The sequence below is a fragment of the Perissodus microlepis genome, chromosome 9 (genome assembly GCF_051167445.1).
Source record: "Perissodus microlepis isolate ML-2025 ecotype Zambia chromosome 9, ASM5116744v1, whole genome shotgun sequence".
Lineage (NCBI taxonomy): Eukaryota > Metazoa > Chordata > Actinopteri > Cichliformes > Cichlidae > Perissodus > Perissodus microlepis.
Genome location: NC_140469.1, coordinates 14,449,520 through 14,463,885, shown reverse-complemented (window position 1 = coordinate 14,463,885; position 14,366 = coordinate 14,449,520). Strand labels below are relative to the sequence as shown.

General features: G+C 41.3%; 1 protein-coding gene across 2 annotated transcripts; it reads right to left on the bottom strand.

The window, feature by feature from the left end:
* Nucleotides 1-3,045: 3,045 nt before the first annotated feature.
* On the bottom strand, nucleotides 3,046-13,636 carry pcyt1ba (phosphate cytidylyltransferase 1B, choline a). Of its 2 annotated transcripts, none has more exons than XM_084939156.1 (8): nucleotides 13,423-13,636; nucleotides 8,288-8,387; nucleotides 6,903-7,019; nucleotides 6,647-6,798; nucleotides 5,739-5,817; nucleotides 5,513-5,655; nucleotides 5,047-5,235; nucleotides 3,046-4,727 (listed from the first exon to the last, which is right to left on the bottom strand). In XM_084939156.1, the coding sequence occupies exons 1-8, from the start codon at nucleotides 13,501-13,503 to the stop codon at nucleotides 4,503-4,505; spliced, it is 1,086 nt and encodes a 361-aa protein (XP_084795282.1). In that variant the 5' UTR covers nucleotides 13,504-13,636; the 3' UTR covers nucleotides 3,046-4,502. The 2 variants fall into 2 exon arrangements, with proteins under 2 accessions (XP_084795282.1, XP_084795283.1); XM_084939157.1 differs by lacking the exon at nucleotides 13,423-13,636 and adding an exon at nucleotides 12,213-13,368.
* Nucleotides 13,637-14,366: the final 730 nt, after the last annotated feature.

Here is a 14,366-nt window from a genome sequence, read left to right as displayed (position 1 = left end):
ACCAAAAAAAAAAGTTTTACAATGGTCTTATAATGTGATTCAGCATGAGATGAACTTCCAATACCAACTGTCAAACATTACAATAAAAGAGATTTGCTGTTGTGTGTAATTGCTGTGTTCAGTTTTTATCCACGCTGTAACCAGATCGGGGTTTTTTTCCACAGTGTTGAAACATTCTGGTCCACACCACATACGGCGCAATTATGCATGATTACATTAAACAGTTCATGTCCCGCAACAGTATTTCAATCAGGTTGTGATCTGGACTTTGACTTATTCTTTTCTTTTTAGGCCATTCTGTTGTAGAATTGCTGCTGTGCTTGAGATTGTTATCCTGTAGCATGACCCAGTTAGAGTCCAGCTTTAACTGACTGAAAGGTGACCTCACATTTGACTCTATAATACTTTGGTATACAGATGAATTCATGGTCTGCATAGTGACTGGAAGGTGTCCAGGTCCTGTGGCTGTAAAATAAACCCTAATCATTACCCCACCACCACCGTGCTGTGAGCTGTGTTTGGGTTTCTCTGCTTATTATGGGAAAGGTCTTGTGGTTTGTTCAAATGCAGCTTTGCAAGCCTGAGCTGTGCTGTGTTCTTTATATAGAGAAAACCCCTCCATACCTAAAAAAACTGCTGAAACCTCTGCTTTCACACTTACTTATCCTTCTAATTGTTGTGGAAGGTGGAAATAATGATACAGTCTAATAGGTCGTATCTTGTTTCACATACGTAATTTTTTAAAACAGCTAAGGATTGGATTATTTTTATGTCCTGATATTTGAAAAAGTAGAAGTGAAAGACTCCATACCTTCTTTTTCACATGACCACTACCTACACCAGTTTCCATATATGTGTGCTATTGGGGTTTTATATTGTTTTTAATATCAAACTAAAGTGTAACAGTGTAGGAAATACCACACAGACCGTCACTGGAGTTTAACAGTGTTCTTTGCACATTTCCCACTAATTCAACTCTTTGTTTGCACAAAGTTGAGTCAGCTATTGAACTAAAGTCATTCCCCCCCCAGTCTCTATTGACCTTTAACTTTTTAGCGTCAATTAAAAAGTCTAAAAGTCTGCTTCATATTCTGTTATCCTTTTTTTTTTCTTTTATTCACAGTTTGATTCATTTGAACATTAAAATGAATAATAAAAAAAAGACACACATTCCCAAATTTTGTTCATATAATGCAGATTAACATGTAGTGCGTACAGGACATTAAGATCTCTACGTTGCATTATAGGGTACTTACTGTGTTGTTGGGGTGGAAGAGAGGTCTGCTCAGATGTGAGCAACGTACATTTCTAATCATCGCAGCGAGAACAGCGCTATGTTCAAGCCTGACGATGATGATGGGCTCAAAATGTGGTCATAAATATTTTGTACTTGTAAATCGGTTTTGTACTTGTAAAAAGGATTTGTATGTGTAAAAAAAATTTGTGCGTGCGTAAAAAAGATTTGTATGTGTAAAAAAAATGTGTGCGTGCGTAAAAAAGATTTGTATGTGTAAAAAAAATGTGTGCGTGTGTAAAAAAGATTTGTATGTGTAAAAAAGATTTGTGCGTGTGTAAAAAAGATTTGTATGTGTAAAAAAGATTTGTGCGTGTGTAAAAAAGATTTGTGCGTGTAAAAAAGATTTGTGTGTGGACTTAGCCAAAAAAAACCCCCTGCAAGTTACAAGTACGAATTTTGACCCTATTTTTCTTCCTTTAAGCTGATTGGTCAATGTCATGTCAATCACAAATTAAACAATCCAATCAGAGAACAGATGGGTTTGGCTGTCGGAGGGGCACTTTTTTGAACTGCAGGTCATTGAAGGATAATCTCTATATAAATATCCGATAGCAGTTAGGTCCCCTTACTTTCAGCAGCTGTTGAAAGGATAAAGTTGTGGTATGTCAGTGGTTAGAAATACCATTATTACTTTAGGATTAGTTTAACACAAAGTTAGGGCTGACCCGGGACCATTGCTGTGAGTCACAGTGCGCAGCATAAAAGTCCTTTCACATCGGACGCAGGATGTGCTGCTAATGCTAATTGCTAACTAAAAGCAAAGGATCCAGAATTTGTTGCTGGCTGCTGGGCTCTGTGGGTTTTTGCAGCAGCTCTACCTGTACTAGATGCACCTGCTCCTTGTCTTTTCTATCTCTGACTTTATGTCCTCTACAAGAGTTTCTGGGTTTTTTTTTGCTAGTTCTTCAAATGTTCAATAAAAACATGTATGCTAATTCATAACGAAGAAAGCTTTGTAATGAAGACTGTCATTTCCAAAACACTGCCCCCCCCCTGCGGTCTGCAGCGCTGTTGAAAAGGCTGTGGAAGTCCCTGTATTAAACACGTAGACCTGTGACACAAAAATCACCAAACTCAGACGACCACAGACTGTTTTCCTTCATGGTGATGAAGGAAAACGCTGGGTTGGCATGTAAAAGGGCATTTATTCCCTTCAAAGACCTGCAGTTCAAAAAAAGCGCCCCTCCGACAGCCAAACCCATCTGTTCTCTGATTGGATTGTTACATTTGTGATTGACATGACATTCACCAATCAGATGAAAGGAAGAAAAATAGGGTCAAAATTCGTACTTGTAACTTGCAGGGTTTTTTTTTTGGCTAAGTCCACACACAAATCTTTTTTACACACGCACAAATCTTTTTTACACATACAAATCTTTTTTACGCACGCACAAATCTTTTTTACACATACAAATGTTTTTTACACACACACAAATCTTTTTTACGCATGCACAAATCTTTTTTACACATACAAATCTTTTTTTACGCACGCACAAATCTTTTTTACACACGCACAAATCTTTTTTACGCATACAAATCTTTTTTACACATACAAATCTTTTTTACGCACGCACAAATTTTTTTTACCCATACAAATCTTTTTTACAAGTACAAAACCGATTTACAAGTACAAAATATTTATGACCACATTTTGAGCCCATACTATTGAACTAAAGTCATCTCCCCCCAGTCTCTATTGACCTTTAACTTTTTAGCGTCAATTAAAAAGTCTAAAAGTCTGCTTCATATTCTGTTATACATTTTTTTTTCTTTTATTCACATTTTGATTCATTTGAACATTAAAATGAATAATAAAAAAAAGACACACATTCCCAAATTTTGTTCATATAGTGCAGATTAACATGTAGTGCGTACAGGACATTAAGATCTCTACGTTGCATTATAGGGTACTTACTGTGTTGTTGGGGTGGAAGAGAGGTCTGCTCAGATGTGAGCAACGTACATTTCTAATCATCGCAGCGAGAACAGCGCTATGTTCAAGCCTGACGATTCACCCGCCGAGCTTTAATATTTTTGAGATATTTCAAGTATCGTCAGAGTTTGTCAGGTTTTTGTGGACGGCTGACATCAGATCCCAAAGAGCCAAAGAAATCTCTGCTAAACATGAAAAACTACTTAAAAAATGACATGGCTTTTTTTTTTTAATGGTGAAAATCCACAAGTGCTTCCTTTAACAGGTGAGATGCAACCTTTTATATGGCTAGATGTGAGAGTGATAACATTACCTCTTTGTGGAGTCTAAAAAATGCAATTTACATTCAAGAGGTTAATAAACAAAGGCTCTATTTTTTCTATTTCATCAAACTATTTGGTGCATGAAGCCTCAAGGATTGGATTTTGTGTCTCTTTTACAATCATCAAAAAAAAAAAAAAAGTGATCTTTAAAAGTTGTGTTTATGTCTTTTTTTCTGTATCTTGATGGGTTTTGCTTAGGATTTTTTGCACATATCATCTGCATTTCAGAAACTTGACAATATACGTTCTTCTTCTGGGCTCCTGCAGAAATTTCATATGAATATCTTAGAAGTAACTTGTGATTAGTGAATTTCAATGTGATCGTTTTTGTGAACACAGTCTAAAACAGCAAAGGCCGTGCGTTATCCAAGCATCGCCTCAGCTACTCTAGGGTTCGCAGGGGTCTGTCGTTTAAATTCTGTTTAACTAGCACAAAATTACACAAAATGAATGAAACCAGTTTCAGTGTAGACGATATGTAGAACTGAATGTAAGACGAGGTGTTTCTGTAAGTCTGTGCCTACTCACGCATAGCTATCACACCGGTTACAAGAAAACTAGGCATCTTGAAGAGAAAATGATAATCTCACGTAATAAGACAAAAAACCAAAACTGATGATATTATAAGCAAGCTGTTTGACAGTCTCTATCAGTGCTGGACAGTCAAAGATGCTGCACGGGATTTTTGTCCTTACAAAATCTGACACTGTGTCCTCATCTTCTTCCTTCCTCTTCCTCCTGTCTGCTTGGTTGCCCAGAAACAACAGAGACAGTGATGGCTTCTTAGCTCTGCAGCTCAGATTCCCCATCATCACCGTCTGCATTGCATATTTGCAACATCCTTGAGGGTAACTGTTTTTCAGTTTGTCAGCCAGTGTTTGGAGGAGTGTGTGCATGTGTTTGTGAGTGAGATGTGCGAGTGTGCGCGTGCGCGGGTTGGTGTGACCGTCTACTTCTCGTCTTCATCCCCTTCGCTCATGCTGCTTATAGAGGCAGACGCTCCTTTTGGGGAGGTGGGGGGCGAGGGCCGCGCGTTGTGCCAGCGGGCGGGGGGAGAAGGGGGAGAGGGTGAGCGCAGGGGGGAAAGTTCGCGGGGAGGGCTATTGCTGGGCGACTCTCTGGGAGACAGAGCGTAGGAGAGCATTCGACCACTGCGCTCCTGGAACACTTGTTTCTGCACAGAGAGGGGAAAGAAGATTGAAATGTTAGGAAATCAGATCACCTGAGAAAACTGAATGTGACGGGGCGCGCTCTGTGGCGCTGCTGCGGGGAAGCTGACACACCAGAGCTGCATCGGCTCATCACGCCTCCCCTGCAGCGGCGCCACAGACTGGGCCCGACCACACTGGACTTGTTATCAAATCAAAGTACAAGCAACAGGGAATAAAACTTAAAAATGTGTCAAAGACATTCCAGTGACCAAACGATATTAAGTATTTAAAAGTTTTTTCTATATTTAGTAAGCGTTGACATTGCATTGCATAGTTACTTACCCATGTCCCATCAGGTCCAAATAGTTCTAGGAAGTTTCCGATGAATTCTCTGGATTTTTCTTCCCATTTCTGAATGAGGTCGTGACTCTTCTCCTCCACGCGGTAAACAAAATGCTTGCTCTTTTCCTCAACTGTGCGAACTTTCTCCTTCATCCGATCCACTTGGTTCTGTAGCCGGTACTTCTTCTCCTGAAGGCACAAAATATTGCGGATAATTGCCACATTTTTGGAGAACCAGAACCTAAATCAAAAATTGTAAATGTTGTAAATAGGAAGCATATGTCTGAGGTCAGTTTTCAGCACCGCAGCTCTGTAGTCACATCACAAATTAAGCTCCATACAACTGTGATGCACAATATCCAAAGAGCTGTTACTTTCTCAACAGAAGAAAATCAGCTTTTTTTCACATTAATCTGTGCTAAGCTGATGTTTAGAAATACAACACAGTGCAGTAAAACGTTCTCACATTGATGTAGCTGACATTAAGCTCCTTGGCCGTGTAGCCACGTTGAAGGTTGCGTCGGGCGTAGACGTCATAGTCTCTGACAATTCTCGTAATCAGGTCAGAGGTGGAGATTCCTTCTGTGCGTTGCGTGGGTACAAACATCCCTAATATACACACACACACAGCAGGTATGTTTTATGGTGGAAAACACAGTTATTTTATGTCCTTTTAATCATCAGACACTGACCTGCCTCCTTGATGTGTTTGTAAACGTCCTCACTTCCTGCTGAGGAGTATGGAATATCATCATGAGCCACAAAATCGATCTGAGGAACAATCAAAGGACACGCACTGTTGGCACACACAAAAGTGAACATGCAGCAGAGGTCTTTCAAGGGCAAAATATGCATGCTTAAGTTAGACATGGCATGGTCATGAACACATCATTGCACACAGAATTTTGGGGTGATAGTCACAAGCGTCTCATCATTAGAGGTCTCCTAAGTAGTAAAGAAAATTTCCTTACTCACAGCATAGCATCCTCCTCAAATACTTTACTCACTAGCTACCGGTATTAGGTCACAGGTGACAGGTTTGTGTAAGTGAATGTGTGCAATACATATAGTAAATTTACTAATACTTCTACTCGAAGCACTCGAGCTTCATTCACCCGTTTACACACATTCACATAGCGCATTTATTCTCTTCCTCTAAGCATTTCATTCGTACACTCTGACAGATGCACTGAGGGGGAGTTGGGGTTCAGTATTTGGCCCCAGGGAGACACTGGGGATCAAACTACTGATCTTCTGATAAGTGAATGACCAGCTCTACCTGTATATCAAAGCACAGCAGCATTAAAGGAGCTAAACTAGATTAGACTAGGTTAGATTTGAGTGAAATATAATTGAATTTAATAGCAAAACTAAACTAAAATAAACTTAATTGCTAACACTGCCTGCACCATTGACTGAATGTGAGCAGGTAAGTTTCTTTCAGGTAACTTCACCCTGAAACCACAAACTTTAAAGCCCAAGGAACTGTCAAGATCCTAATTTTGAGCAACAAGTGTCTCAAAACTTAGCCGATTAGTGAACAAAATATTGAACAAAATACCCCCTCCTCCCACACACACACACACACACACACACACACCTTGTGTTTCTCAAGGAACTCAGGCGTGAGAGTCCAGGGTGCATCTCTCAAGACCTCATCGACATAGCGGCAGTGTCTCAGCGCCTCGTAACGTTCGTGCTCCGTCATGACCGTGAAGCCCTTGTACTTGTGGGTCAGTTCATCACTGCACACTGTTTCAAGAGCACAGCAGCGACATACATAAAACCCACGTGAGGTGTGGTGATTAAATAACAAATCTGGACAGGTGAAACCGTACCAGTGTGGTCTGTCTTACCTCCTACTATGAGGTAGGTGTTTGGAAAGAGATTCTTGGCCTGCATGAGAGCACGAGCGTGTCCAGAGTGGAATAGGTCAAAGATGCCATCTGCGTAGACTCTGACTGGCCGGTCCACTGAAAATACAGAAACAAAAACAGAAAAACAGTACAACATCACGGGAACAGGTAAGCACAAATAAGTGAAGTGGTGTGCTGTTAGAGTAACAGTGGATATAGCCTCAAGTCAAACACAGAAACAGAGAATGAGCAGGCTGCAAAGTACTTTTGCACAGCTTCATCTGGAGACACAGAGGCTCATTTAAACATTTTTAAATGTTTCCGAGCATGATCAAATTGGCAGTGCTTTTGGAGTCAAAGGATTTGTTTCCTCTTTATCGTTTTCTGACTGTTTTTCACCAGCTTTGGATTCGACTAGGGTCAGCATCACTGCTGGTAGCATGAGCCAACACCTGGACCCAACAGCGGTTGCGCAGGTTGTCCAACTCCTCCAGGATGGCACATCAGTGGGCGCCATTGTCAGAAGGTTTGGTGTCTCCCAGCACGGCCTCAATAGCACGCAGGAGATACCAGGAGACAGACAGTTATTCTAGAAGAGCTGAGTACCATATTGAGTTGGTGCAATTAAACTTCAGCAAAATTGACTAGCCTCCTGCTTTCATTCCTAAACCATTACACAGTCCACATCAATGTAGATATCCAGCATGATTTTTCCCCCCATTGAGATCTAATGTGTTTTCAAAGCGTTACAATAATTTGTTTGAGCAGTTTATAGCCATACCTTTTTAAATAACATGCTAACAGACAGAAAGACAAAGACGAAAGAAAGAAAGAGACTCTTTTGTGGAAGTAATGAGTGTAGTTGAACTGCCAGCAAGTTATTGCAATATGTAGTTAAACCCCTACATTAATTACAAGTTCAGTCGTCCCCAGCAGTGGTGGTGACATGAAAAGGACCAGTAATGACTTGCCCATTTCAGTCCAATTATCTTGTAAAAACACATGCTATTATCTCACATACTATAATTAATGTAGCAGTGCAAGTACAAGAATACATGGGAAGTGGCAGCTGTAAAAATGGCAACAGCAGACAACAACACATTTAGTGGAAGGAGTTAGCACAGAATTAGTGGTGGTAATGACATCAGGGGTAAGAGTGTAGTAGCTGCTCTGAGAGTTCATAGTACAAACACTTGGAACAGAACCATTAGTTGCAAGAGCAATAGGAGCTGTAGCAGTGCGTCGTAGTAGTAGTAGAAAAAGAAGTGATTGTGATAGAGTAGTGCAGTAGGAGATGTTGCAGAGGAATGCTGTAAATGGAAAACATCAAAGCTGGGAGAAGACTGTGCGCAAGACAGGAGGATACCAAACAGCAGGAGGTCTACCTGGGGTGCCTTTGCAGGCCTGAGCAATGGTGAGCTTCTCATGAGGCGCGCGACAGTCACAGCTGGTCTCATTGGCAAAGATGGCAGGCTCCGTGAGAGTCTGGGACAGAGAGTGACCAGGTTAAACACAGAATGAACGAGGGAGACTGATGATAGTTACTTCAGCATCCAAAGGCATTGCAGAGAAACACACTCATCTATCACTTCAGCTATGCACAGTATGCCTCCTTTTTCACGCCCTTCCCCACTTACTGTAACCTCCATTAAGTTATTGATCATAGCTGATGTCTGCGCTCTATTGGGACAGCAGCGCATGAAACAGACAGCGCTGCACTCAGTGTTATCGATCAGTCAGTGTGTGCGGGCAGACATTTACCTTTTCGCAAACCTGTGTGTGCATTGACATGACGGCACAGATAGATAAAGAGTAGAGCTACTGATTCAAAAACCTCCCAGGAAAAATGCAAAACAAGAAGAGCACTTGTGCAGCAAACTCAACAAGGTGAGGAGAGTTATCACTGGGACATGGAAGCAAAATACAGAACAAGAAAGCACAGGTGAGATATGGGTGCCTGTTAGCGTGTGTCAAAGCTATATCAAGGTTAAAGTGTTGCAGCACGCCTGAAAATGTGTCTTTTCGTGCCATCTGTTAACTGCAGGAGAAACGCTGAATCTCATTCACACAGATAAAAGGGACCTGGAGTCAGCACAGAACAGAAAGCCGTGGGAGTGTGAGAGGAGGAAGAAAGGATGGAGACAGATTCAGCCTCTCTGGAATAAACAGGCACCTGACGTCAACATGTATCCTCCAGGAGCAGCAACCGGTCTGGCATGGAGACAAACCAGTAAACGTGACACAGAGAAGGTGAGTCGGAGGGGGTTTAAAAAGGTAAATAGATTAAAAAGAAAAAAGAAAACATAGAGCTAGAGGGCAGATTTTATTTGCATATATGTATGCATCAGTAGTCCATTATAATGAAGGGAAAAATGATGCCAAATATTTTATATTGACCTTAAAACAGTACCTCACTGCCATAAATCAAAAAAGAAACATGCCGCTATTGTTTACTGAATTTTTATTACCAACCTCAAATTTGAGTAACAAATCAAGACCCACCTCGGTATCCTTATAAACCTTTCTCACTATACCCTTTAACAGACAGCTTATAAACTCTTGTGCCACTTAATGCATTGGTCAAAATTTCCAGTTAGGTATCTCAAAACTTTGATTACTTAGAAGTCAGTAAGTTGACATTTTGAGACACCTAACTCAAAATGTCAACATTTATCCCTGCTGACCAGAAAGGTGGAACCAAAGACAGAATGCAGGAGAGAGTTCATGAACTGCAAAAGCAAGCTTTAGTGGCAGCTATCCAAGTTCAAAACACAAGAAACTAAAATAAGCAAACAGATGATGTGATAAAAGATGAAAGAAAGACAGAAGACTCCCCCACAGGGGGAGAGGCACACAGGGGAACACAGTCAGCAACAGGTAAAAATCATTAGAGAAGGCAGACAGGAAGCAAAACAAAAGAAAACAATCTTCAAAGTAAAAGCCGGTAATGATTTAAAGAGGCTGACAGATACCAACAGTAACACTTAGCAAGATGACAGAGAGAAGGGAGCGGAGAGGGACCAAGGCATAAACACAGAAATGCAACAGAGAGAAGCACAAAAAGAAACACCAGAAATGTGCTAATAAACCAATAATAGAACCAAAACAACTTCTATTAAAAACTCTAAGACAGGGGGTAGGCAACTCCAGGCCTCGAGTGCCGGTGTCCTGCAGGTTTTAGATGTATCCTTGATCCAACACAACTGATTTAATGGCTAAATTACCGCCTCAACATGTCATGAAGTTCTTCAGAGGCCTGGTAATGAACTAAGCATTTGATTCAGGTGAGTTGCCTACCCCTGCTCTAAGATAATAAAATAAAATAAAACAGCTACACACTTAACACCACCACAACTAAGACTTGTAATATCCTAGAAATATAAAAGAAACAAACAGAACCTCGAACTTAAACACATTAAGACACATTAAGACACAGGATCTTAACACCTTAAGATCCTGACTAATCCTGTCTCAGTATTGGAGATAAGTAAGTAATTTTGCCACCTTTGTGCCACATGAATGCATGCTTGTACTTCTCTAACTTTGGAAATGCTCATGGCTGGATCATAGTTGAATATTTGTTTTCCCAAAAAGGAGTTCAAATTGCACATGTATAAGCTGCACAGTATAGCCTGCCTATCTGTGCAACAGCTGTGCTTTGGGGTCATTTCTTTTGTCCTGTCTTCCTCCCCTCACCACCAACCGGCCCCTCCCTGAGCGTGGTTCTGCCAGAGGTTTCTTCCTGTTAAAAGTTTTTCCTTCCCAGTGCCACCAAGTGCTTCCTCATAGAGGGTCATCTGATTGTTGGGTTTTCTCTGCATTATTGTAGGCTCTTTACATTACAATATAAAGCATCTTGAGGCGACTGTTGTTGTGATTTGGTGCTATACAAATAAAACTTACTGTGTCAACAAAAACTAAAGTTTTCCTTGGACATTTTGGCACAATATGAATGAATTTACGCAGGTAATACATTAAATCACAGTGTGGACTAGCCCCTCAAAGTACTTTTTCCATCCTTTATCATCCCTTCACTCATAAGTACCTTTCCATCTCTATCCTTGAGCTTCCTAACCGGCTGCATATCCTTTCCAGCTTGATCTCTCTGCTTAGCCAATCAATACAAGTCCTTTTCCTTCCTTAGTGTCCAGCCTCACATAGAACTCACTACAAGCATTTTCCTTTGCCTCTTCTATTATCTACACATAGCCTCCCAGTAGTCCTGCCTACTGTCTTCATCAATCTGACAATCTAACTTTTGCTTTGCTAACCTCTTCCTTTAAATGCTGTCCTATACTTCCTCATTCCACTGCACTTACAGACAACACTACAGCCAGAAGGTGTTGGTTAAAAGTGTTTATTAGAGCTTAAAAGTGAATACATGCATAACTCCTAATATGCACTATGATCCAGAAAGCATTAAGTTTAAAAGGTTTATCACAATGTGCTCTTTCTGCACTAGATTGCTATTTTTTTTTTACAAGATAAAGCAAAAGAGGACCAACCTGCATGCACAATCTTACCCTAATTAACATTTTGCTGTTTGTCATGTTAAACAATCCTACCTGTCATAAACTGACCCACCAATTTCCAATTCAAGGACATTAGAGTTAAATCAGGGCTGCAACAGAACTGGAGGAGCAACCTCATCACCTGTGATTCACCTATGGCCCAGGAAGAACAGAGCTCCACCATCTGAACACAGCAGATGGTAAAGACTGAAAACCAAGTGACCAGAGGTACAGGCACCTGACCTATCAGAGCAGGCGCTCAGTAATGCCCACTCTGGCACAAGCAAAGAACATCTGGCATAAGAAGGATTAAGGCTGGGGGGAAAGAGAGAGCCACGGGGACATGGGACATGAGACTAACAATGAGATTGGCTCTCAAGAAGAAAAAATGGCTTGATGGAGTGGAGACAGAGGTGAGGAAAAGGCAAAATGGAGAGTTTTTAGAGTTTTTAGGAGCATTAAAGCCAGAAATCACACCAGGGTGAGCAATCATCAAAAAGATAGAAGAGATAAGAAAGAGTATCCTAACATAGGAGGCTCTGTAATCCTCGCTGCAGCATTTTCGCCCTCAGCAGGACGTTCATGCTATGTTGGCTACCGTACGGACCCCTTCCCTCCTTTGGCAACACACTCAGAAACACCCACACACACACTGTCCACTCAGCACTCTAAGCATATCCCACAGCCACATGCTGAGGGGATCTGTTTCATAACAGGACCCTTTGTCTCCCTCTCTGTCACACACACTCTGTGCGCAATGGAAGACGAGAAAACACGCACACAGGCGCGGATGCCCTACCGTTCGGGGATGAGGGCAGGTGTGTTCAAGCTCCTCCATTATTCCCAAAGACTCATGGGATGCAGCTGTGGTCCCTCTGATATGTGACTCAGCATCAGTGAAACGATGCCTCTCCTCACCACTCTGTCTCCTTCCTCTGTTCCCCCGCCCACTCTCCGCTCTGCCTCTCTGTCTGTCCTCTCCTCCTCATCTGATCCTCTCTGCTGCAGAGACGCAGACTCATGGCAGAGGCCTCACTCTGACTATTTTTTGGAATAAAAAAATCTGCCTTCCGCGTTTTAATAGCAATTTAAAAAGTGCCAAGCGCCGTCTGTTAAATCACAGTTATATTCCCTTTAGTCTTGCGCCATATTAAAGCTTTAACATAAAAGACTTCTCCGAGTTAAAAGGCTTTTAACCCTGTCTGCTCAGGGGTGCCCCCTTTAGGGTATACGGGGAAACACCAGAGCACTCTTCTTTTGATTGCTTGACTCTATGTTGAAATCCTCAAATGGGAAAACATATTTGGCACGACCTGTCTGTTTATTACTGTGTACTAACAAATGAGCACAGATTCAACCCAAAACAGTGAAGAGATGAATTAAGAGATCACACTGGCATCTTTTCACGAGCCGCGAGTGAATCTGTGTCTGCGTAAACGATCTCTGCGCACTGAGGAGCTTTCTCCATGGCGACGGAAAAGAGGAGAGAGAGCTCCATGAGGTAGCCAATGAGAGAGGACCGCCAGTATACCCGGTGAGGATTGGTTGAGCAGGCCATAGCACCATCAGTGAAAAATGGCACTGAGTGGCACCGTTATCCGCCAAACGCTGATTTAAATAGATGTATGTGGGTTTTCACGTGTCTAGTGTATGTGCTTATCTTTGTGTGAGATTTGTAAACAAACACGATTGTGGAAAAGAAGAAGCTAAAAAAACTGTGCTGACTAGTTTAGTATCCCCCATTGCATAACTTAAGGTAGACCAAGCACCTATAAAGTACAGCAGTGCATTTGACTGTAATATGATCGTCGTATTTTAATATTTGGAGCATTTTCTTTAGGGTTAGATTCCGACCACTCACAAAAGTTTACCCTCCAAGCTAACGGGCAAAACTTACCCCCGCGAATCCTCACCAAAAAGAAGAAGAACAAAAAGTCAACAAATGGAATAGGCATATAAATTGCGCATAAAGGAACAATTATTTTAATGTCTATATAGGGATGTCTTACCTTTAGAGATCCTCTTCTGCGACAAAAAGGCGCGACAGGTGCGCAAGAGGAATGCGCTCTGACGCGTCGTTGTTTCACCATGGCGGAACAAACTAAATATCACAATCAGACTCACTTTTTCTCTGCTTTGCTCTTTATAAAGTGAGTGAGCTGCGCAGCGGCAAAAGTGCAGCAGAGCAACAGCAAGCTGTTTGTCTACTCTGACCAAAGGACGCATCAGCTGCTCAGCGCTGATGAGCAGCGACAACTGTGGGCCATAGTCGATATAGCAGAGCTTACTCAGATTTGTACCTCAGCAAACGGCCTAATTCATGCAATTTGCAACTTCTTACCCTAATGAGAACAAGTGGAAAAAGCGTAATGTTGTAAAGACAAAAATAAGATGAATACTACAAAGAGCGTTTCTATAACCTGGAGTGTACTGTGCAGTCCTCCGGAACTTGGCGGAGTAATCACTGTCTTTTAATGTATAGAAAGCCAAAATAAGCTGTGTGAATGAAGGACAAAACACGCTTTGTGTTCTCATTATTGGACGCACTGTGTCTCTGTGGCCCCAATCTGGGACAGGAATCTATTGTCCTCTCCATGGACCGGTTTGGTTGCTGTGGAAACCAGCTTCACTGGGGTAGCCAGGCTTTGAAAAACAGGGCAAAATAATGGCCCCAGTTCTAAAAATCCCCGGATTTATAGAATGGTTTAAAAGTTTTTTGTTTTGTAAATGTATATTGTTCTTGTTTTGTTTCTTTTAGTCAAATTGCGATGCAATTTTATTAAATAAAAAGAAATAAAAAGTCACTATAAACTCGTTTGAACCTCATACAATATGTATGCTAATATCATATAAATTGACTTTTTGAGACCACCTTTGATAAAATTTTGCTCAGAAACTTTCTCTGATTTGCATTTTAAACTTCTTTAAGTTACATAAACTTGGTTTCTGTGTA